The sequence below is a fragment of the Drosophila nasuta genome, chromosome 2L (assembly GCF_023558535.2).
Source record: "Drosophila nasuta strain 15112-1781.00 chromosome 2L, ASM2355853v1, whole genome shotgun sequence".
NCBI classification, from domain to species: domain Eukaryota; kingdom Metazoa; phylum Arthropoda; class Insecta; order Diptera; family Drosophilidae; genus Drosophila; species Drosophila nasuta.
The window spans coordinates 6,446,851-6,471,974 of record NC_083455.1 but is presented as its reverse complement, the minus strand read 5'-3'; the positions used below and the strand labels follow the sequence as shown (position 1 = coordinate 6,471,974).

At 37.3% G+C, this 25,124-nt stretch overlaps 3 protein-coding genes across 6 annotated transcripts in view; 1 reads left to right on the top strand and 2 right to left on the bottom strand.

Moving 5' to 3' along the window:
• The window catches only part of LOC132798938 (angiotensin-converting enzyme), a 63,065-nt gene that overhangs the window by 7,219 nt on the left and 30,722 nt on the right, over positions 1 to 25,124 (top strand). The gene's annotated exons all lie outside the window — the stretch shown is intronic.
• Positions 1,006 to 9,222, bottom strand: LOC132798913 (titin). The gene is made up of 5 exons (XM_060810946.1): positions 9,039 to 9,222; positions 8,284 to 8,754; positions 7,557 to 8,216; positions 2,015 to 2,485; positions 1,006 to 1,958 (listed from the first exon to the last, which is right to left on the bottom strand). The coding sequence occupies exons 1-5, from the start codon at positions 9,048 to 9,050 to the stop codon at positions 1,281 to 1,283; spliced, it is 2,292 nt and encodes a 763-aa protein (XP_060666929.1). The 5' UTR covers positions 9,051 to 9,222; the 3' UTR covers positions 1,006 to 1,280.
• LOC132798940 (fibrillin-2-like) lies at positions 17,093 to 25,052 on the bottom strand. Of its 3 annotated transcripts, none has more exons than XM_060810976.1 (4): positions 18,685 to 19,050; positions 18,210 to 18,626; positions 17,846 to 18,145; positions 17,093 to 17,789 (listed from the first exon to the last, which is right to left on the bottom strand). In XM_060810976.1, exons 1-4 carry the CDS (start codon positions 18,949 to 18,951, stop codon positions 17,199 to 17,201), a joined length of 1,575 nt encoding a protein of 524 aa, XP_060666959.1. In that variant the 5' UTR covers positions 18,952 to 19,050; the 3' UTR covers positions 17,093 to 17,198. The 3 variants fall into 3 exon arrangements, with proteins under 3 accessions (XP_060666959.1, XP_060666958.1, XP_060666960.1); XM_060810975.1 differs by lacking the exons at positions 17,846 to 18,145; positions 18,210 to 18,626; positions 18,685 to 19,050 and adding exons at positions 23,873 to 24,172; positions 24,238 to 24,654; positions 24,717 to 25,052 and having other exon boundaries at positions 17,102 to 17,789; XM_060810977.1 differs by lacking the exons at positions 17,093 to 17,789; positions 17,846 to 18,145; positions 18,210 to 18,626; positions 18,685 to 19,050 and adding exons at positions 23,128 to 23,816; positions 23,873 to 24,172; positions 24,238 to 24,654; positions 24,717 to 25,052.

Below are 25,124 nucleotides of genomic sequence, written 5' to 3'. Positions count from 1 at the left end.
TAAATATAAATTTAGAAAATTCCAAAGATTAAATAAAAACACTTTCATTTATAGTTGCATTTTTTGGAAACTGTATTAGTAACAAATTCAGTTGGATTTGATAATAATGAATTTAAATTAAGACAATACTTAATATTGATGTCTTCCTTGAGTAGTTGCCTCCCACTAAAATATAAATAAATAATTCATTGATTTGTTGTTTTGTTTTTATCACTTGATTTTATTGTTAAAATTTATTAGCTTCAAATCGCCTTTGACTTTCGTTTTGTGTTTTGTTTATTGTATATAGACAAATATACGATAAATTAAGTACTTTTTATAAATCCGTTTCAATTGCTTTTTACAATAAGCAACACTATAGATATGGTTGAGTTACAAACTAAATAGCAAACAATATTACAAATAATACAATACGTTCGTTTACGAGTACAAACTGACTTAAATAGGCTAGGCTAGGCTCAACCGCACTGCCTTCCATCTTCTTACATCTTCGTTCTTATCGAGTAAACACTTAAACACTAACAGAAGTCTTATATCACACGCTATCCAGATCATCGATGAGATCTGAATATATTACAACCATTTCATCTATCGAAACAAAATCAACGCAAATCATCTCAAATCAAATAAAATCGAACCAAGTCGAACAGTCAAACGGGTGCACAAGTCGGTGGACCAGAGCAGAAGGAGGAGAAGCCGCAGCTGGAGGACAAAACAGCAGCAGCAACCACGTCAGTTGCACCCAGAGTCTAGGTCGAACAGCACAACATCCAAGATTGATCCTTTAGAGGTTTCTCATGTGTATGTGTGTGTTGCCTTTCATGTTGTTGTTGTTGTTGTTGTTGATAATGTTGTTATTATGTTGGTCTAGGTCTTGTTTCTATATGTGGGCTGTGCGGCCCAAATGTGTTATGGTATCTTGTTCATAAAGTCTAGTTAATCGTCATCCTTGTATCATTCTCATGTTTTCGAATCCTTTCTGGTTTTGTTATTAAGTTAAGAGAGTTCGTTGAGTGTATAAAGTAAAAACTAAGTTCGTCGTCACGTTAGTCGTTATTAAAATTGATATCTGAATCTCTATCGTTATCACGTTCTACATAGCAATGTGGAATTGGAATGGTAGGCATATGGTATGATATGGAATATGTTAGAAATGTTTCTAAGAGTATGTTTGTGAAGGAAATGGAAATTTAGTTAGATTTTGATCCATTCATAACCGCTACGCTTACACTTTTCAATGCTGCAAAGAGAAGTGAGAGAAAGAAATTCATTTCACCATTTTAGTAACCGTGATCTGAATGATAATCGTGGTAGTCATGCTCCACCTCTTGCTCATGTTCGTGATGTTCCTCAATGGGAGTTGCATATGAATGGGATGAGTGATGAATGGGCTCATGATGATGATGATGATGAGAATGAGAATCATGCTCCTCCTCCTCGATGTGCTTATGCACAAACTCGGGTTCCTTGTAGGTCACATGCTTCTCGTGATACTCTGGGACGTGTTTCTCAATTGGAACATGAACTGGCTTTTCGACTGGAATTTTCACGGGGTACGGAACTTTCTTCTCAATTTTGACAGGTACTTCCTTGATCACGGGGTAAGGTTGGGGTACATGAATTTTAACCTCATAAGGCACTGGCTTGTCGACATGGACGGGCACTGGACGATCATATGGAACGTGAACGGCAACTGGAACCTTTTTGATGACCTCTACGGGCACTGGCTTGTCAACATAGTGGGGCACTGGCTTATCGACGTGATAAGGAACTGGTTTCTCAACTGGAACCTTCACAGCGTAGTGAACGATCTTCTCGACGGGGTAGGGTTTGTCGACATGCACTTTCTTCTCTACATTGTAGTGGACAATCTTTTCAACTGGGTAGGGAGCTGGAACATGAACCTTCACTGGGACATGAACCTTCTTTTCGACGGGGTATGGAGCGGGCACATGAACCTGATGGACTGGAGAGTTAGAACCATTTATTTTGTACGTTAGAAAAGAGGTTTTACCTTGACGGGCACAGGACGATCGTAGTGCACATGAACTGGCACAGGAATCTTCTTTTCGACGGGATATGGCGCTGGAACTTCATAAGGCACCTTCACGATCTCCTTAACCTCATAAGGAACATGCTTAATCACTGGATAGGGCTTGGGAACCTTGACTTTCACGGGCACATGGACGTGTTTCTCAACGGGCACATGGACAATTTTTTCAACGGGCACTGGAACTGGCACCTTCTTAATGACTGTCAGAGTCTTCTCCTCATGGATGGGGAAGTGTGGCACATGATGATGATGGTAATCCTCATAGTGATGTAGTCCACGTTTCGATTTTGTGGTATCCTCACTAGCAGCTTCCTCAGCCTTCTTCTCTACAGGCTCAGCTTCTTTCTTTTCCACAGCGGCACTCTTTTCTTCCTCTGCCTGTGCATAGCTTGTTGCAAGCAACAGCACTAGAGCGAGCGTTGTCGCTGTACGCTGAAAGTTCAGAGAAAATAAATTTACGACATGTGCTTTCTTGTGTGGAATTCGTCACACTTATTCACTCATTTCATATTGGAAAAACGAAACACTCAATTTGTACATAATTTATAATGATTCGTAACTATAAATCTTTTCACTTTTAAAAGTCCCATTTGAAATTGTTTTTGATGAAGTTCTTTGTTATCACTTCAAGACACTGCACTTCACTAGGATCCTTAATACCTACCATCAATTTCATTTTGCTGGTGTAATATCCTTAGCAAATGAAATTTTAAAGGAAATCCGTCGAAACTGTGTCCGTCGATAGTTGATATATTTGTTTTGGAAGGGAATCGAAGTGAACTCTCTACACGTTCCGTACAACTCTACACTGTTCGATGGTTAACGGTTTAATGATGCCAACTACATTGTCTGCCGAACTTTTATACTCTAAAGACCAGTGAATGAATGTACCAAGTGAAATAACAGCAAAAGTGACAGTAGCGAAAGCAATAGCAACATTAGCTATCGTATAACAAGTCGAGCACTCTCGACTACCCTAACAAGTATTCGCACAAACATACACACAAAATACATATTTAACACGCGAACGAATAAGCTGCAAAACGCTTCGAAATTCGAATTGTGAAGTTAATACTGCTTCTTTTTGTGCTTCCGCTGCCACCGCATTACGTAGACAGCTTACTTGAATAACATCTGCATCAATTATCCAATCATGATATAATTTTTTTTTTATAATTTTTAGAATTGCCTGTATTAGTGTTACTGAAAATCTTATGTATTTTCAAATTTTAACTGATATCTTATAGAGATCGACGAATTAGAACTGAACAAAAGTTAAACAGAATATAATAGACTAAGCGACAATTGTTTGTTAATCATGTTAGTTTTAAGGTAGTCAAAGGGCCAAAGTCTTGTGAAAATTAACCTTGTCTATCCATAGGATCGTATGAGTAATTCGTTTTGAAATTTAGAATATGCAATTCCGGCAGCCACGGCGAAATAATTTATTATTTTATATTTTCCACAATTTGGTGAAAGACAACCAACTTCTTCGAAAGTTTCTTGCTTTATTTGTAAAAGCAACAAACGGACCGATCAATGAACTTTGCACAACTCATAATAATTCAGGGTCGCCAGTATTTAACAAAAAATAAGTAAGAAAGTCGATTTTGCTCGACTGTGAGATACCCGTTACCCATTTTTAGTAAAAGTAAAAGATGGTGGTATTATTCTTAAAATATTTCAAATTAATATTCTGAAAAACATTTAATATACCGGAAGCGATATTTGGTATGTCGATATACCACTTCATTTAAAATATACCATAAAGTAGAGATTGTGAACCAAAGCAGCTATGACCTGACTTCTTCAGTCATGTTTCCTTTTCCTTCCTTTTACAATTTGTATCTAATTGAATCGAAGAATCAGGAATCATAAATACTGTTGTTATCGAGATTCTAGCTACATTTTGCTACTTGATTTGTTTTCGATTTACGAGGGCGTAAAAGGGTGTCAGAAAATATTTAAAACAAATTTGATATGCGCTAAAAAATAACAAGTGTTGTCAATATTTATATCTTATAATCTGTGAGATCCGGTGTTTCATACGGTCAGACTGACAAACAGACAGATAGGCCGATAAACGGTTAATCTATTGATGGTGATCAAGTGGTGATCATATATGTATATACCTCATAAGATCGGAGATGAAATTTCATGCAGGTACCACGTTATATGACCCTTCAGGTTTTAAAATTATAGTTTTATCTCTAATAACATAGTCAATAAAACCTAGATGTTTATACGGACAGATAGTCAGACAGATAGACGAATAGTTGGACATGGCCATCTCATCTAGTCTGTTGAAGCTCATCATATTTATTTGAATAATATATGTATTGCCTCTAAGGTTTTATAACTATTTTCCATTAATTCGAATTCTTCAATTTTTCCCTCTTTATTTCCCTCAACATTTTTTATTACAATTTTTTGTTTTACAATTTTTTGTGTACATGTTAACAAGATTCTAATTTTTAAATAAATTTAATTAACTTCTTAGCACAACCAATTTTCCATATATGTCAGGATAATATATTGGTAATTTTCTGACGGATGTCGCGTGCGACCATCTTTTCAGTGAACCAAAAATAAACATAACCTGAAACAATTTTAACAAGTAAGAAAGTTACAGTCGAGTGTGCTCGACTGTGAGATACCCGCCACCCATTTTTAATAAAGGCAAAATATTGCGGTATCATTTTCAAAATATACCGAAAATACTAAAAAAATACTAAAAATACACCAAATGGTATGTTTGGTATATCGATACAGCACACCATTCAAAATATACCATAGACGGCAAAATGTACCAGATTGTCGGCCAAAGCAACTCAGAGCCCTAGTAATTAGGCATTTTTGCCCATACAAAAGTATTTCTTTAATAACTTCCACAATTTTTATCTGATCGCAACCAAATTTTCAGGAATCATAAATACTATTCTTAATATTGTATAAACGCAACTCTAGCTTCAAAATAACGCTTGTTATTCGATTTTTTTTGATTTGCGGGGGCGGAAGTGGGCGTGGCAAAAATTTGAAACAAACTTGATCTGCGTGCAAACATAACAAATGCTGTCGAAATTAGAGCTCTATCTCTTATAGTCTCTGAGATCTAGGTGTTCATACGAACAGACGGACGGACGGACAGACGGACAGACGGACATGGCTATATCGTCTCGGCTGTTGACGCTGATCAAGAATATATATACTTTATAGGGTCGGAAATGCCTCTTTCTACCTGTTACATACATTACCTGCCGGCACAAAGTTATAATACCCTTCTACCCTATGGGTAGCGGGTATAAAAATAGATAGCTCTAGATTAGTACTTTAATTAGAGCTAAGAATGGTTTTGGAATTTTCTTTCTGTTTTGTTTTCTGTTCTGATAATTGCAAAAATTAACAAATTCGTACGCAAAACCAAAAAATGAACGAATTTATATATTTTATCGTAAAACAGAACAAGTTTCCAAAATTAAACTTAGCTCTAAAACAAGTTAGAAAGCTACAGTCGAGTGTGCTCGACTGTGACATACCCGTTACTCATTTTGAATAAAATCAATACAGTGCGACATTTTTATAAAAACATACCAAATTAATATACTACAAAAATGTGCCACAGGCCATATATGGTAGGTATATTGATATACTACTATATTCGATTTGCGGAGGCGGAAGTGGGTGTGACATATATAATATTTCAAGCAAACTTGATATGCGTGTATAAAAAGTGCTGTCGAAAACAATTATATATTTTCTTATAGTCTATGCGATCTAGGTATTCAAGCGGACGGACGGTCAGACGGACATACATACATAGATAGCTATATCGTTGACGCTGATTATGAATATAGATATGTACTTTATAGGGTGGGATATCCTTCTGCTTATTACATATATTTTCTGGGGGCACAAAGTTATAATACCTTTTGACCTTATGGGTAGAGAGTATAAAAAGCATCGAAAGAATCATATAAAATGCTCTGGCAGGTTTTATGACTTTTATTAAATTAATTAATGAAACGAATCAAAGTTCGAAGCTTCTGATTTAATTATGAAATGAAAAATGATTTCTTATGCAATTTACCGAGTAGAGTATTTTCCCAAGTTGCTTATATTATTTATCGTCAATGTATTTGAAAATTTTAGCTTATTTTTAAAATATTTAAAAAATCTTCAGAATATGTGCTCGAACTTCATAGCCTCCCAATTTGTATTAAATGTTTTATGCCTTGTAATAAATTTCTAAAGTTCAATGTCAGAAATTTATTATATATTTGATATTTTAGTTTTTATATTTTAACATTTGTTTGTCATATTCAGAGCAATGCTTTTTTATTTAACATTTTTAACTAATCCCAAGGATGAAAGAAATAAATCAAAAGTCTTTTTATGTTTGATCACTTGGTTTTCGTTTTTAATATTACAATAACATTCATCAGCTTCATTATCATTATTGATTTTCTTGTGAGGGTGTTTTCTTTTTTACAGAGACAAAAATATTTGGTAAACTAAGTACTTTTTATAAATCCGTTTCAATTGCTTTTTACAATAAGCAACACTATAGATATGGTTGAGTTACAAACTAAATAGCAAACAATATTACAAATAATACAATACGTTCGTTTACGAGTACAAACTGACTTAAATAGGCTAGGCTAGGCTCAACCGCACTGCCTTCCATCTTCTTACATCTTCGTTCTTATCGAGTAAACACTTAAACACTAACAGAAGTCTTATATCACACGCTATCCAGATCATCGATGAGATCTGAATATATTACAACCATTTCATCTATCGAAACAAAATCAACGCAAATCATCTCAAATCAAATAAAATCGAACCAAGTCGAACAGTCAAACGGGTGCACAAGTCGGTGGACCAGAGCAGAAGGAGGAGAAGCCGCAGCTGGAGGACAAAACAGCAGCAGCAACCACGTCAGTTGCACCCAGAGTCTAGGTCGAACAGCACAACATCCAAGATTGATCCTTTAGAGGTTTCTCATGTGTATGTGTGTGTTGCCTTTCATGTTGTTGTTGTTGTTGTTGTTGATAATGTTGTTATTATGTTGGTCTAGGTCTTGTTTCTATATGTGGGCTGTGCGGCCCAAATGTGTTATGGTATCTTGTTCATAAAGTCTAGTTAATCGTCGTCCTTGTATCATTCTTATGTTTTCGAATCCTTTCTGGTTTTGTTTTTATGGCTTAGTCTAAGTTAAGAGAGAGTTCGTTGAGTGTATAAAGTAAAAACTAAGTTCGTCGTCACGTTAGTCGTTATTAAAATTGATATCTGAATCTCTATCGTTATCACGTTCTACATAGCAATGTGGAATTGGAATGGTAGGCATATGGTATGATATGGAATATGTTAGAAATGTTTCTAAGAGTATGTTTGTGAAGGAAATGGAAATTTAGTTAGATTTTAATCCATTCATAACCGCTACGCTTACGCTTTTCAATGCTGCAAAGAGAAGTGAGAGAAAGAAATTCATTTCACCATTTTAGTAACCATGATATGAATGATAATCATGATAGTTAAAGTCATGCTCCACCTCATGCTCATGTTCATGATGTTCCTCAATAGGAGCCGAATATGAATGGGATGAGTGATGGATGGGCTCATGATGATGATGATGCTCTTCCTCAATGTGCTTGTGCACAAACTCGGGTTCCTTGTAGGTCACATGCTTCTCGTGATACTCTGGGACGTGCTTTTCAATGTGGACATGGACGGGCTTCTCCACTGGGACTTTCACGGGGTACGGAACGTGTTTCTCAACCTTGACTGGTACTTCCTTGATCACGGGGTAAGGTTGGGGAACGTGGATTTTCACTTCATAAGGCACTGGTTTGTCGACATGGACGGGCACTGGACGGTCATAGGGCACATGAACTGGGACTGGCACCTTCTTGATCACTGGCACAGGCACTGGCTTGTCAACGTAGTGTGGCACTGGCTTATCTACGTGGTAGGGCACAGGCTTCTCAACGGGCACCTTGACGGGGTAGTGAACGACCTTTTCAACGGGGTAGGGCTTGTCGACATGTACGTGCTTCTCAACCTTGTAGTGGACAATTTTTTCAACTGGGTAGGGAGCTGGAACATGAACCTTCACTGGGACATGAACCTTCTTCTCGACTGGGTAAGGAGCGGGCACATGAACCTGAAGTAAAGATAGATCTTGGAGAATTAGAACGATTTTTTTTACCTTAGAGTAGAGGTAATTATACCTTGACGGGCACAGGACGATCGTAGGGCACATGGACTGGCACAGGAATCTTCTTTTCGACGGGATATGGCGCTGGAACTTCATAAGGCACCTTCACGATCTCCTTAACCTCATAGGGAACGTGCTTGACCACTGGATAGGGCTTGGGCACCTTGACTTTCACGGGCACATGGACGTGTTTCTCAACGGGCACATGGACAATCTTCTCGATGGGCACTGGGACTGGCACCTTCTTAATGACTGTCAGAGTCTTCTCCTCATGGATGGGGAAGTGTGGCACATGATGATGATGGTAATCCTCATAGTGATGTAGTCCACGTTTCGATTTTGTGGTATCCTCACTAGCAGCTTCCTCAGCCTTCTTCTCTACAGGCTCAGCTTCTTTCTTTTCCACAGCGGCACTCTTCTCTTCCTCTGCCTGTGCATAGCTTGTTGCAAGCAACAGCACTAGAGCGAGCGTTGTCGCTGTACGCTGAAAGGTTGAAGAAACGAATAAATATATTTGGGCTTATTTTTAATAAATTGAACCGAATATGTTTCAGTTTATGTCGATCAGTTTTAATCTCACAGAAAAGACGAACAGTTTGAGATCCAAATTTTTGAATTATTTTTAGATTATTGTGCAGATGCACTACGAAATTGTTTATTTATTCATGCACTTTTCAACTTGACAGTTATACTCTGATTGTTTTTTAAAGTTCTGAATGATCACTTCAAGGCACTTCACTTCACTGAGATCCTTTATATCATACATACCATCAACTTCATGTTGCTGGCGTAATATCCTTGACGCTGCACTTGTTAGTTGAGGGAATCCGTCGAAACTGTGTCCCGTCGACAATATATATAGATGTTTTTTGAAGGGAATCGAACTGAACTCTACACGTTCCGTACCACTCTACACTGCTCGATGGTTAACGGTTTAATGATGCCAACTGCAGCGCCTGCCCGAACTTTTATACTCTTAAGTCCGGTGGCTAAATGATTGTGCCGACGAGCGATGCCAAAGCCGAGCTCCACAACAACAACAGCAACAACAAAGGCAAAGATAACAACAAAAGCTATAGTATAATAATAATCGCAATAGTCCCAAAACACATGAAGCGAATGGTGAATGGTTCGTTGTCGTAGTCATAGTCGAAGTCGAAGTCGCAGTCGCAGTCGAAGTTGTTGCTGTTGTCGTCATTCGAGTCGTCGCGTCGGTTTTCGTTGGATGGTTACTTTGGTTACTTGGTTGGATCGTTTGCTTGTTGGCTGGTTAGGTGGTTGGATCGGTTGGTTGCTTGAATTTCGGAGGCGCGAACTCGACGCAGCCAAGTGGCAAGCGACGCCAAATGCAGCAATTGCAACAGCCGAACGCTGCGCGACGAGTCGCGACGAGGGGGAAAGGCAGCTCTATGGATGCGTGCCATTTTGCTGTTTAATTCGACTACCGCCACTTGCCAGCTGCCGTTGCCGTTTGTTGTTGCAGTTATTTTTATTTTTCTGTGGTTTCTTAAGCCTTTTACGAGCATTGACTTATAGCCACAACAATCCCCAATAGCAATAAACCACATTTTTTTTGTGTGGGTAATTGAATAATACCTAAATGTGCCAGATGTGATGCCATGAGGCTTCAACTTTAGCACTGTTTCGGCTTTGAGAAAATGTTAATTGCCTGCTAATTAATTGTACTAAATTTATTTCAGCAATTTCTAATCAGCAATTGACATAAAATCGCTTTTTTAAATATAAAGTTCTAAAACTCTTTAAGATTGTATTAACAATCTAAGTTACAGCTCAATAAAAAAATTCTGAAATCTCTACGAATCATTGTCTTTAAAAGCTAACTAAACTAAAATTTTTGAAATACATTTCAAACAATTATTATGCTCTTCAATTGATTATGCTCTTAAATTGTTATTTTTAAAAATTGTGCAATCCTTAGAAAAATTGTAGAGACCAAAGCTTTGGCTTTTTAGTTTTCCAGCTGAAATGCATTTCTCTTCGGTAGTTATTATCAGTATTCACAGCACGACTTTCGGCCAATCCTATGCACATTTTTGCCTGCAGTCAGCTGTCCTCTGTCATCTGTCAACCGACAAAAGGCCAATTCGTAATGCTGTCCTTTTACTTTTGTATTCACGTGCACATTCACTTGACCAGACCAGACAAGACCAGACCTGGTCGGACTTGGCCAGGCCCAACTCCCTCTTACCAGAGTTGGTCGCAGTCGCAATACGAGAGTCAGGAAAGCAAGTGGCCAAAAATGGGGAAAACGTTTGTCAACCAAGTGAGTGTGTCACTCGGTCATTTGATTGTGTATTGTGTCATAGAGTTGGTAACTGTGTAAGTATGGTGTGGGCTTGTTGTGCGGTCAGTAACCATAACCTAAGACACTGGCAACAAGTTTGGGGCAGCGGCAACTCGTTTCAATTTCATATTGTGGGTCGTGTAATTGACGCCCCAGTTGCTGTCGAAGAAGAAGACGAATACGAATACGTATACGAAGACTTTGGTTACCTTCCTCGTTATTATGTCAATGGGTCTGGTGGGTTTACTCATACACACTCATGACACACTCATACCTGTGTGTGAGACAACTCTACGCGAGGTTGTTACGAGTTGTTGTTGTTGCTGTTGCTGCTGTGCTGTTGCATGCAACTTTCGATTTAGTTTCATTCGCATTGCTTGCATGTCTTGACCACATTGTGTTCAATATAATGTATGCCAAAGAAAGAGAGAGAATGCAAAACATACGAACAGAGAGAGAGAGGGAGAGATGGTGAGCTATTGGAGGCTGCCACCGTTAGACGCTCCAGCTGATTATGTCATAAGTTTGCACGGGGGCGCCGTCGACTGTTTGTTTTGATAGACGGACCGACATCGAGTGCTTAGTTATAAGCGCCATTGTCTTAAATCCAACATTACAATTACACACTTCCTTGAATTATTTATAAAACTTGCGCATATTGTATGCACACGCACAGACACACACACTCGCATAGTTAATCATATGCATTAATAACTTTTGTTTATTTGAATGCATTGTCAGGCTTTTTTATTTTTATCATCTTTTCAACGACCTGACCTTGTCTTATTTATGTTTCGATAAACGTAGCTTTACATAAATTGTTTCATATTTTTAAATGTAGTTTTATATTTTTGGTCAATTTCCAAGACTTGCTTGGGACGTCAACAAAGGTGTCATAGATGAAGCAGGTGTCGATTAATCATCATTGGAGGCGTCTTCAATTCGCATTTGCATTTGCATTTTCATTTAAGTGTTGCCGCTTTTTATATCAGTTTTTTGTTAGCTATTTTGATGATTTGTGTAACAATTTACTTTGTGTGTGACGTGACTTGGACGTGATTCGACATGCGCATTCCATTCCACTTCGTTCCCATTGATGTCAGATGATCTCGCAAATGGGCCCGACGAGGCCTTTAAGTCAGTCAAAAAAACAGAAAACTGACAATTATGACATTTTATGTGCCACTTACAAAGGCCTCTGTTCAGTCAGGCTTGTAACTGTTTATGTTTCGGTAGTTTCGTCTTTGACGTTAACATTAACGTTAAAGTTTATTTTCTTTTCATGTGTAAGAGTACGATGAAGATTTACATACATATATCGAAGAAATATATACTTTTGCTTTTTGGGGTAAAACTCTACAGGGTTCATTGCATTTCTGGTCAAGGTCATTGCCTGTCGCTTGTGTCGCTCTTGTGGATTGTTTTGGCTGTTGCGGTTGTTAGCATAGCTAAGTGACTGCAAAATGTGGCCAAGTAATTGTCTCTCTCTACTTATTTAGTTAGTTGCACTTTGTGTGGTTTTTGGAAGGTTTCTACCCACGGAAAATTACCAAAAAATACTTTTAGTTTCCATATTCTGCAGATATTTCTTCTGAGACCCTGTGCATTTAAATTGGGTGGATATAATCATTTTGTGGAGGTGTTTAAGCTTTATTTATATTATATGTGGTTAATTATTGTCATGTATAGGATTAATGTATATTGTTTTAAAATAAAACATTTTTTTTATAATTTGGTTATGCATTGCTATTCTGTTTTTCTTCTCATATATTTCTTTACCTTTTCCAAAATTTAACTGCAATATCAATTTCGAAACCTCAACATAAGGTAAAGCTTGCCCCTTAATTAATGTTTAATGGGAAAACTGACTGAACAATTGAGTGAGCGAGCAAACAAGTTACAAATTGTAAACTGCAATCGTAATCGTAATCGCAGCCCTTTCAATCAGCAGCCTTTTCATGACATTGAAGCATGTAAAAGTCACTGATTTGATTTGTTTGTGATTTGAAAGTGATAATCACGGCAATTGAATGACCAGACAGACAGACAGATAGATATCTCTAGTCTTAACACTTCTCAGCTAAGGTCTAAAACTGGTGGTTAACGAAAAAGAGGTCAATGGCAAAAGCATTTGAACTCTTGTGGTGCGTCGTCTTGGTTTTATGACCCACTCGCTGCCATTGTGCGATGATTGTGGTTAACTTGGCCAAATTGTCACGCGCCGTTGAATGCTGCGCCCAATTGATTAAGCCAAGTTTGTGTGGCGATTGATCAGCTGAGTAGCTGAGTAACAGAGCATGAAGTCCACTTAATCTGTGTGTGTTGTGGTTGTGATCTATTTACAGATCTCTTAAGGCTGGCCCAGCTGATAAACAAGGAAGTCAACTTTTGGTTGTTGTCTATTTAACTGATTAACTGTTTACCTGTTTGGCTGTTCGCCGTTGGCCGTTGGTCATTGGCCTAATCCCGTAGTCACAGACAACTGCAAATCTATGCAAATTTTTGCGCCCAAACTCAAGCCAGAAAAACCAGTCAAAAAACTATTTATTATCATAGTAATAATTCCGCCTCAGGAGATCTGCAGCTGTGCCAGTCTCGCGCCAGTCTCGAGAGCCGGTCACAAGTTGTAACTGCTGAGGGGTCGATTTTCCGGGTAACAGAGCAGAGGGGGACGTGCAGCTTGACCCATTGACTTACTACACATCGTGTAATTTGCGTCTAAAATTAGAAGAAACTAAGTGTACTATATTTAGCAACTTCTTGGTGATTTGTTGTTTGGTCATTGCTGGCAAATCATTTTAATAATTTACTCGTACCAAATTTCGTTACAGTTTTTTATACGGTTTTTCCTTTTCTTGACTCATAATTACAACAATATTAAGACAGTTGGCAATCAAATGCCAGCCGAAGTTTTGTTGCTGTTAGTGTTGCTGTTTTTGGTGTAAATTGCGTAAATTGAATAAACATTATGCTATGAAGTCGACTCTCGTTGTACATTTTGTAAATCTATTTGGTAGTCTTTGTTTTCGGCACTGTTTCTCTTTTTTTTTTTGGTTGCCGCTTTTGGCCGCACTGAGGCGTAGAAGCCGTTCATTGTACGACTAACTTGCAGCGAGAGGTGCCAAAAGAGTTGTTTATTTACTAGAACGGAATGACTTTTAGGAAAAACATAACCAGCTTACTTACTACGGGTTTTTCTAGCATTGCCTAACAATTTGATATTTGTACTCTATGTGTGTATTTATATATTTTGAATGTTTTACTATATCAATATACCAATTGTAGACTTTGGTATATTTTAGTATTTTTGGGGTATATTAATTCGGTATATTTTAAGAGTAATACCGCACTGTTGTGCTTTTACTCGAAATGGTAGTCGAGCACACCCGACTGTAGCTTTCTTACTTGTTATACCCGCACCCATAGGGTAGAAGGGTATTATAAATTTGTGCCGGCAGGAAATGTAGGAAGAACGAGGCATCTCCGACCCTATAAAGTATATATATTCTTGATCAGCGTCAACAGCTGAGACGATCTAGCCATGTCCGACTGTCCGTCCGTCCGTATGAAACACTGGATCTCAGAGACTATAAGAGATAGAGCTATAATTTTTTTTCTTCAGCATTTGTTATGTTTGCCCGCAGAGTAAGTTTGTTTCAAAATTTTGCCACGCCCACTTCCGCTCCCGTAAATCGAATCGAATAACAAGCGTAATTTTAAAGCTATAGTTGCGAATTTTGGTATATACTAACTACTATAGTATATTTTGTTATATTTTGAATGGTGTACTCTATCGATATACCATATATACCAATTGGTATATTTTTAGTATTTTTAGTAGTATTTTCGGTGTATTTTGAAAATAATATCGCAATATTTTGCTTTTATTAAAAATGGGTAGCGGGTATCTGACAGTCGAGCATACTCGACTGTATCTTTCTTACTTGTTTTTCAAATAACTTAAGCTACCCTCTATTGGGGTAAAAATATAGAGCGAGCTGTAATTAGGCAGCACTAAAATGTTTGTAAATTAACCAAAAGCACAAATAAAACATAAAATAATTAAGTTATTGCTCAAGTCACAAAAAAATAATAATAATATCTTTTTGTTAAAAAAGATTTGCACAGTTATATTTATAGAAAACGTGAAATATTGAGGAGAATTGCAAAATGCCGCTGAATGTGTGTTAATTGTTTGATTGAATAAATAATATGCATCCCAAAGACATCGATTAAATTTATGATTTTCTCCCATAAGCGTAAATCAAAATAAAATTGATAAAAAGTGATTACCTACTTCCTCTTCGCGACTCAAAAAGCTAGTGCAACAAGTGAAGCAAAAGAGCATTAAGAAAGCAAAAATGAATACATTAAAAATGCATTTAAATTGGCATCGAGCTGAAGTTGCGAGTGTTTTTTATAATAAATGATAGGAAATCAGGCCACCGAAGAAAACCAAAAACTATAATTAAAATCATAAATTTGCAAGTCCGTAAATAAAGTTGATTAAGTGAGGTGAACTTAACTTGCATATGCTTAATGACGAACTTGGTGTTGATACTATATATTATACATATACATATATAATATATTTAAGGCTTCTGATAATTAGTAGTAACGTTATATTATTTTGTAGCTTGTGCAATTTTTTGAAACATTAGCACATTTGAAAGTCATCTTTTATGTGTTAATACATTTGAAACATCAATTCAACCTTTAAATTCTATAAATATTTTATATTTTCTTTTTCCAAGGTTTTTGTTTATTCTCTGTGTCTCTTTAAGAAATGTTTAAGCTATTCCCATTGTACTTTAATGGTTAAGAAAACTACCTCATGATAAATGCTGATAAATTAGCCGCATACTTCACAACGCTCAGTGTCCCAGTCCTCACTCTCTGCGGCTGCTTTGTCGGATTGGCAACTATTGCAACATATTTGGCAAATTTCTTTGCAACCGAAAAGTTGCTGCAAAAGAAATTGCAAGTCAATTACCGCTAGACGGTCTGCTTGGCGCCATGACGCAACCGCCACATGTGGCAGCGGCTTTAGCGCCAACGCTAACGTCAGCTTCAGCTTCAGCGTCGACGTCGACGTCGACGTTTGCCTCAACTTCGACGACTACGCGTCGTCAACATTTTCGACGTCATCGCACAGCCGCTAATTGATTGCGTCTCTGCGAATCAGTTGTTGCATTCACTTTGTTTTAGCTTTGACTCTTTTTTGGATTTTTCTTTAATTTCTTACTTTTGGGTTGTGGCATTCTCTGTTTGCAGCTTGCCACTTGCCACATACCATCCATCCAAAAAAAAATTGTGTGCAAGTAAAGGACAAGATCAATGCTTTGCCTGCTGGTCAGCTCAACAGGTTCTGGCAGCAGCCAGAAACGAAAAACTTTGGCAACGAACTTGAAACACTTTTTGTGTGTTTGTCTTTTATTAAAAATTTGTGTTTTTTTTATTTGTTGATACAATTTGTCATTGCAATTAATAATGATGCATTTGGGTGTTGATCTCATTGACTTTCAATGCTTTCCGCTTGCATTAAATCTTACATAATGCTAAAAGTTTTTGCATGTTTTGGTTTCGCTTTTAGCTTAATTATGATATATTATGTGCGAGTTGTGTTCAGACATGCGAGTATGTGTGAGGACAAGAAGCTATTCCAGTTTTTTTTGCAAAGTAATGATTGAGCCTGCATTTACGATAATCGTTCAACTTTGGCCACTCACTGAATGCTTGGTTTGCTGTTGTGTTTTAATTATTAAATTCAAATTATTCGAGTTTATTGATACCACTTTGTATGGTTTGTGCAACATTTTAGTAGTGACTGACTTAACATAACAGAGTAGCTTACATTAACAGGGTTCATCTCTGGAATAGAACATACATATGCATGTTTCGCATTACGTATACGTTGATTTTAAGCAAATATATCGAACACAAATTTTTTAATTACAACAATATTCAAGTTTATTGAAAACCAAAAATGGGTAGCGGATATCCCACAGTCGAGAAAACTCGACTGTAGCTTAATTACTTTTTACCGTCAATTCTCTACGTTTGGATTACATTTTACATATTGCTAAACTTCAGTTTGCTTTCAGATAAGCTAGCTTTTAGACTAGCTTGCGTTACTCAAAAATCCAATAGTGTTACCAAAATACTTTTTGCTGAGCATAATAATATAACTGGAAGATTATACATTTGAGAAATGTTAAATAAAGTGGACAGGTTGAACTTTCCAGTTCTCTGTTGATTCGTTTCTATCGCTTTTGATACGCTTCTTCTTCTCTTCTGAGTTTGTTTACTTTTTCACACCTAAAAAGATGTTTGAATGATGCGGCTTTTGTGTTGACACTTGCATCATACATAGAAGCATTTCCATCGGTCAGTTTCTATTTTTTTCAGTGAAGAAAGTGCAACAAAAATTTTGCGAAGGCTTTAGAAACAAGCGCAATAAAATTTTATTTTTAATCAGTTTATAAAATAAAATGCAAATGGAAAAAAAGAGAAAACATTTATGTTAAAACATTTTCATTTTGAGGAGAGGCAACAGCTATAGACAAAGAAAAAAGAAATCAATGGTATTATTATTGTTTTTGTCTCCAAAACTTTTTTTAAAATCATTTTCCAACTCGATATGAGATTTCCCCATAGTCAAGGCTTGCCGAACTTGTGTCTACTTCATCCTTATTTTTTAGTTCATTCTCAAGAGCACAAACTTTTCGGTAGTTATTGGTATTATTAATATCTTCTACATTAGTTTCAGAGTATCCCGGAAGACATTTGCAAATATCGGGGGAAACGCACTTGGAAAATTCGGGGCAGGTTTCCTCACAATGCGGAGAACAGCGGAAAGCCTTCCCATCGGCCGTAAGGAGCCTGATATAGCCAGTGTCACACTCCCATTGCTCGGGCCGCACACAGACACTATTCTCGGGAATATCCCCCAAGCAGATGGGCTCACACGTGAATTCGTTGTCCAAGCTGGTACTGTTAAAGTAGCCAACATTACACTGACACTCCTCTGGCCTGATACAGCTGCTATCTGGTGGGCAAGTGGCTGTGCAAATTGGCTCACAGTTTCCATATTTGCCCTTTCGATAGCCAGCCATGCATTCGTTTTCGTGGTATACTGGCAAGCAAAGACCGCCATTTGTGATTTGCTCGTAACCATGGCAGCAACTCAACAGAGTTTCTAATTTGCTTCGGATCTAATTGAAATGGAATAATAAAGTTTACGAATGATTAACAATTGTTAATTAGTTACCAGATTTTTTGCTGTCTTTGGAGATGTCAATAAAGAGGTTAAGTTACTCTGATCCACATAGCTCACGGTCTTATTCGTTTTGCACAAATGCGGATCGTTTGATAGGAAGTCGACAGGATTCTTGATACAATTTCCAGTCGATGTCACTTGATAGTTGAGCTCACATTCACACAAGCCTGATTCACCACAGAAACTATGCTCACCACAGTTTGCGGGACACACAGGTTGGCACAAGTGTTTCCCTTCTCGCTTCTCGTAACCCTCGCAACAAAATTTCTGTATTTCTGTTGTCTTGATTACCTATAAATAATGCATGGAAATAAATTATCAGTCAGACTTGATCTTTGAATTCAATTGTACTCACATATAAGTCATTGGGAAATGGAATATTTAGTTCATCGAACTCTTGTTTCATTGGAAGCCAAGGGGTTGGCAAACTACAATTTGTCTCAACTTCGATCGTTTTCGTACATAGATTCGGATCTTCAACTGTCAACTCTATTTCCTCACTGGTCAAACAATCTCCATCTAACATCTGGAATCCCTCCTTGCAGTCACAATATTTTCCATCTGCACAGTTGCTAGTTGCACTGCAGTTCGAAGCACAGAGTCTGCGACATGTGCCATTAAATTCTTCGTATCCCGTTGCGCACTCACATACATTTGGTTTAGAGCAATACCGGTTTCTCCCGCATTTGGGAGAGCAGATAGGTTGACATAGTTCAAGATTGCTTTGCCTCTCATAGCCGGTACAGCAAAATGTTCTCGTTCTTACGCCATCCTATTGATAAGAAATTGCGATTAGTATTGCTCGTTTATAGTAACATTTCAATACTAACCGAAAGCTCTCTGGGCAATGTTATATTAAATTCCTCAAAGGCTTCCCTTAGTTTTTGTAGACTCTCTGAGCTATTCAAATCCACATCCTCTTCCTTGGTGCACAAATTTGGATCTTTTTCGACTAAACAGGGCGTAGTTTCGTTAATTGCTGTATTTTCATCGGAAGTCTGAATATCGGTGGGGGTTGCTATTGGACTAGGAAGAGCAAAGCAACCGACAACTAGTAGAAGACAATTGAAATATATTTGACATTCCTTTCGCCACATAACTGGAATGGATTCCGAACTGTTGCGCTGATGAAATTAAACTGTTCTAGCCTTACTATAAATCTCATGCTTAACATGAAATTCGTATATATTCACATACTTATATATTGACTCTTATCTTGTACATAGTATACAAATAAGCACAGATTGAAAATAAAGAGAGTATGTATTTATGTGTATGTGTTAAAATTCTTGGAATTAATTTATAGTACATATTTACATATGTGTGCAGTTGAAATGATTGAACTTAGTAATTTACTTTAATTGATTGAATAGCTTGGTTGTAAGAGTACAATATTACTTTACAACAAATATTACTTCGAAAAAAGAAAACGCCATTGAGATTGCAAATTCTATAATTATCTCATTAATCATAAATCTCATTAAAAACAGCACCAAATATAAATCAATTTTGGAAATTTCCAAATAAGCACACAAAGCAACGCAAGAGAACACTTGCTTAGTGGAACATAATTAGTCATTGTTGCAGATATTTGGAATATAGGCTCGACTGAGCCTTCATCTTCTTCAAGCTCTTCTTCACTATTCAGGTATTGAACAGGCTGGCAACCCTCGCCCTTTATAGAGGATGCCACATACCCTTCGCAGCATAGCTCTTGGGACTTTAATTGTGTTTTAGTCTGCAGGCAGAAATTATTTAAAATTAAAGCGATTTTAATTAAATTTTATTTCTTACAACATCTTCGACGTCTTTGACGCACATATGAGGATCTTTTGCACAATTTATGCAGTTCACTAATAGATTAAATGAAATGAATATCCAAACTTTTGACATTTTTAGCGTTAAATAATCAACGATGATTGCAATAATGCATTCTCAATGTAACTAAATTTCTTAGTTGCCACAACGGAGCTGTGCGGCTTCATTGCTTTCTAGAATGTACTATATAACTTAAGATATCTTGTATATATAATATATGTGTGTATATACTCTTGCTATCAACAATGAACGCTGATTCATTATTGAATTACATTTATTCAATTGCGCCGAATTCAAAATATAAGTTCGTTCATTACTGGAAAACTTGTAAAAATTTAATTGTTAAAAAATTCTATGTCTCAGAAAATAAAGCAATGCGTGCATCCAGTTCATTGTCAACGTCGTTTCGTATTAGTAAAAGCAGGGCATCCGGCAACTACCCAATTGTGTTTCGTGTCATGCCATGCCCGTGACTGGCAGACAGTCCAGTAAATCGCTGGATGACTCGTCTTGCAGACAGCGTCCGCCAACGAGGCTGGTGTACGTGCCCTCTTAGCGCAACGCGTAATTTCCCTAACACCTACTTTTCTCAAAAAACTCTGCAAATTTACGTAAGCATGACCAGTTCTTGCTAGAAGTCTGGTTCTAGACTCGGGATTTTTTCTCGAACATGTGCAATTTTGTGCATCATGCGTCATTTGTTCTGTGAATTAAAAAAAATTACCAGTTCTATAGGAAACAATAACCTCATAGCTCTCTTAAAGTTACTATAATAATTATAATAAAATTCCTTCGAATGATGATTAAACTTTTTGGCTGCGTAATTACGTGTTGTTATTTCACTGGGCACTATCGCGTGCACCCTATTTAAAAACATATGTACATACACATGTACATACGAGGTGTGTTCAAAAAGTAAGGTGACTTTCAAGAAAAACTATTAATTTATTTATCTATTAATATTTATGTTGTCCCCTTCAAAGAAATCCCCCTCAGATACAATACACTTATGCCAACGGTTTTCCCAATTCTCAAAGCACTTCCCATAAGCAATGAATTTTCGGTATAGCCTTGACCTCTTTCAACGATGCAGTCTTTAACTCTTCAATCGTTGCAAATCTCCGTTCTTTCATACGTCGTTGACGTCATTCAACAGCTCTTGAGCGATGTTCTTGCGACGGTTCTTTTGGTCGAAATTCAGCAATTTCAGAACAAACTTCGCTGACACACGACTCATGCCCAAAACGTTTGAAAAAATTTCATGGCACAAGCCAAGCGATATACCGACATCTTCACAACTTCTCTGATAGTGATTCGACGATTTTCCAAAACAATTTTCTTCACTGCTTGAACGTGTTTATCAGTTGTTGACGTTCAGAGCGAGGCTCATCATTGGCATCTTCTCGGCCATCTTGGAAGAGTTTATACCACTTGTAAACATTTTTATACCCGCTACCCATAGGGTAGAAGGGTATTATAACTTTGTGCCGACAGGAAATGTATGTAACAGGTAGAAGGAGGCATCTCCGACCCTATAAAGTATATATATTCTTGATCAGCGTCAACAGCCGAGACGATCTAGCCATGTCCGTCTGTCCGTCTGTGTGTCTGTCCGTCCGTCCGTATGAACACCTAGATCTCAGAGATTATAAAAGATAGAAAGCATTTGTTATGTTTGCACGCAGATCAAGTTTGTTTCAAATTTTTGCCACGCCCACTTCCGCACCCGCAAATCAAAAAAATCGAATAACAAGCGTAATTTTGGTATATACAATAATTACTATAGTAGTTATGATTCCTGGAAATTTGGTTGCGATCAGATAAAAATTGTGGAAGTTATTAAAGAAATACTTTTGTATGGGCAAAAACGCCTACTTACTAGGGGTCTGAGTTGCTTTGGCCAACAATCTAGCACATTGTGCCGTCTATGGTATATTTTGAATGGTGTACTATATCGATATACCAAACATACCATTTGGTATATTCTTAGTATTTTTTTAGTATATTTGCAGTATATTCGGTATATTTTGAGAATAATACCGCAAAATATATTGCTTTTAATCAAATTGGGTAGCGGGTATCTCACAGTCGAGTACACTCGACTGTAGCTTTCTTACTTGTTTTTACTCAGAACAGTTTCACCGTATGCCACTGTCAATATTTCAAGTGTTTCCGTGCACTTAATTTTATTTTTTACACAAAATTTGATGCAATCCTTTAATCCTTATTTTTCGATAGCAAAAAATCGCCGAGCACGCAAAACAACTTATAACCTTTACGCCTCTCACAACCAAACAAAAAAGGGGATTTAATTGAAACTTGGTACAGATATTAGGGAAGAGTGTACCAACAAAACAAAACAATTGAATCGATAATGGAAAATATGTTGCCCGCGAAATTTGAAAAGTCACCTTACTTTTTGAACACACCTCGTATATGTACGAGTATATAGTATGCTTTTACGGGTTTCTCTAGTACACGAAATATATATAGAAGTCTTTTAACATATGGGTAATTCCATGACGGTATTTGTCCCGTGCGAGACTCTTTACATTGAAAATAACATAAACTGAAACAATTTTAAAAATAAGAAAAGGTTATTTTTACAGCTCTATGTTACTTTAATTAGAGTTAAGAATGTTTTTTGAATTTTCTTTCTGTTTTATTTTCTCTTCTGACAGTTGCAAAAATTAACAAATTCGCTTTCTGTTGATTTTGATACGCTTCTTCTTCTATTCTGAAGGTGCCGGCAGGAAATGTATGTAACAGGTAGAACGAGGCATCTCCGACCCTAGGCGATCTAACCATCCGTCCGTTTGTCCGTATGAAACACTGGATCTCAGAAACTATAAGAGATAGAGCTATAATTTTCGACACCATTTGTTATGTTTGCACGCAGATCAAGTTTGTTTCAAATTTTTGCCACGCCCACTTCCGCCCCGCAAATCAAAGAAATCGAATAATTTTATTATATACATAATTTTTATTATATACAATAACAACTATAGTAGTTATGATTCCTGAAAATTTGGTTGCGATCAGATAAATATTGTGGAAGTTAGTAAAGAAATACCTTTGTATGGGTAAAAACACCTACTTACTAGAGGTCTTAGTTGCTTTGGCTGACAATCTGGTACATTGTGCCGTCTATGGTATATTTTGAGTGCGGTACTATATCGATATACCATAATACTATTTGGTATATTTTTCTTAGTATTTTTGTAGTATATTCGGTATATTTTGAGAATAATACCGCAAAATATATTGCTCTTTTTCAAAATGGGTAGCGGGTATCTCACAGTTGGGCACACTCGACTGTAGCTTTCTTACTTGATTACAGTGAAGAAAGTGCAACAAAAGATTAGCGAAGTCTTTAGAAACAAGCGCAAAGTTATAGAAATTTTATTTTTAATCAATTTATAAAATAAAATGCAAATGGAAAAAAAGAGAAAACATTTATCTTAAAACATTTTTATTTTGAGGACAGGCAACAGCTATAGACAAAGAAAAAAGAAATCAATGGTATATTGTTTTGGCTTGCAAAATTTTTTTAAAATCATTTTCCAACTCGATATGAGATTTCGCCATAGTCAAGGCTTGCCGTACTAGTTTCTACTTCATCCTTATTTTTTAGTTCATTATCGTCGGCAAAACAAATTTGTCGGTATTTATTTTGGTCATATTCTATATTAGTTTCAGTGTATCCCGGAAGACATTTGCAAATATCGGGGGAAGCGCACTTGGAAAATCTGGGGCAGGTTTCCTCACAATGCGGAGAACAGCGGAAAGCCGTCCCATCGGCCGTGCGGACCTTGATATAGCCAGTGTCACACTCCCATTGCTCGGGCCGCACACAGACACTATTCTCGGGAATATCCCCCAAGCAGATGGGCTCACACGTGAATTCGTTGTCCAAGCTGGTACTGTTAAAGTAGCCAACATTACACTGACACTCCTCTGGTCTGATACAGCTGCTATCTGGTGGGCAAGTGGCCGTGCAAATTGGCTCACAGTTTCCGTATTTGCCCTTTCGATAGCCAGCCATGCATTGGGTTTCGTGGTATACTGGCAGGCAAAGACCGCCGTTTGTGATTTGCTTGTAACCATGGCAGCAACTCAAAAGAGTTTCTAATTTGCTTCGGATCTAATTGAAATGGAATAATAAAGTTTACGAATGATTTACAATTGTTAATTAGTTACCAGATTCTGTGCTGCCTTTTTAGTTGTCAATAAAGTGTTTAAGTTACTCTGATCCACATAGCTCACAGTCTTATTAGTTTTGCACAAATGCGGATCGTTTGATAGGAAGTCGACAGGATTCTTGATACAATTTCCAGTCGATGTCACTTGATAGTTGAGCTCACATTCACACAAGCCTGATTCACCACAGAAACTATGCTCACCACAGTTTGCGGGACACACAGGTTGGCACAAGTGTTTCCCTTCTCGCTTCTCGTAGCCCTCGCAACAAAATTTCTGTATTTCTGTTGTCTTGATTATCTATAAATATTGCATATTGCATAACTTATCAGTCAGACTTGATCTTTGAATTCAATTGTACTCACATATAAGTCATTGGGAAATGGAATATTTAGTTCATCGAACTCTTGTTTCATTGGAAGCCAAGGGGTTGGCAAATTACAATTTGTCTCAACTTCGATCGTTTTCGTACATAGATTCGGATCTTCAACTGTCAACTCTATTTCCTCACTGGTCAAACAATCTCCATCTAACATCTGGAATCCCTCCTTGCAGTCACAATATTTTCCATCTGCACAGTTGCTAGTTGCACTGCAGTTCGAAGAACAGAGTCTGCGACAAGTGCCATTAAATTCTTCGTATCCTGTTGCGCACTCACATACATTTGGTTTAGAGCAATACCGGTTTCTCCCGCATTTGGGAGAGCAGATAGGTTGACATAGTTCAAGATTGCTTTGCCTCTCATAGCCGGTACAGCAAAATGTTCTCGTTCTTACGCCATCCTATTGATAAGAAATTGCGATTAGTATTGTTCGTTTATAGTAAAAACATTTTAAATACTAACCGAAAGCTCACTGGGAAATGTTATATTAAATTCCTCAAAGGCTTCCCTTAGTTTTTGCAGACTCTCTGAGCTATCCAAATCCACTTCCTCTTCCTTGGAACACAAATTTGGATCTTTTTCGACTAAACAAGGCGTAGTTTCGTTAATTGCTGTATTTTCGTCGGAAGTCTGAATATCGGTGGGGGTTGCTATTGGGCTAGGAAGAGCAAAGCATCCGAAAACTAGAAGAAGACATCCGAAATATATTTGACATTCCTTTCGCCACATAACTGGAATGAATTTTATATATTCCGTTAAACATCCGAACTATTGCGCTGACAATTTCCAATTGAAAGAGCCTCGCTTAGATGCTCATGCTTATCATGCATAATCCGTATGTAATAACATACACATATATTCTCTCTTATC

Coding starts and splice junctions, on each gene's coding strand:
- LOC132798940 (XM_060810975.1), bottom strand. CDS start 24,983: ATGTGGCGAAAGGAATGTCAAATATATTTCGGATGTCTTCTTCTAGTT. Junction 24,655..24,716: donor CATTTCCCAGTGAGCTTTCG/GTTAGTATTTAA, acceptor TCTTATCAATAG/GATGGCGTAAGAACGAGAAC. Junction 17,790..23,872: donor AAAAGGCAGCACAGAATCTG/GTAACTAATTAA, acceptor CATTTCAATTAG/ATCCGAAGCAAATTAGAAAC.
- LOC132798913 (XM_060810946.1), bottom strand. Junction 8,217..8,283: donor ATCGTCCTGTGCCCGTCAAG/GTATAATTACCT, acceptor TCTTTACTTCAG/GTTCATGTGCCCGCTCCTTA. Junction 1,959..2,014: donor ATCGTCCTGTGCCCGTCAAG/GTAAAACCTCTT, acceptor CCAGTCCATCAG/GTTCATGTGCCCGCTCCATA.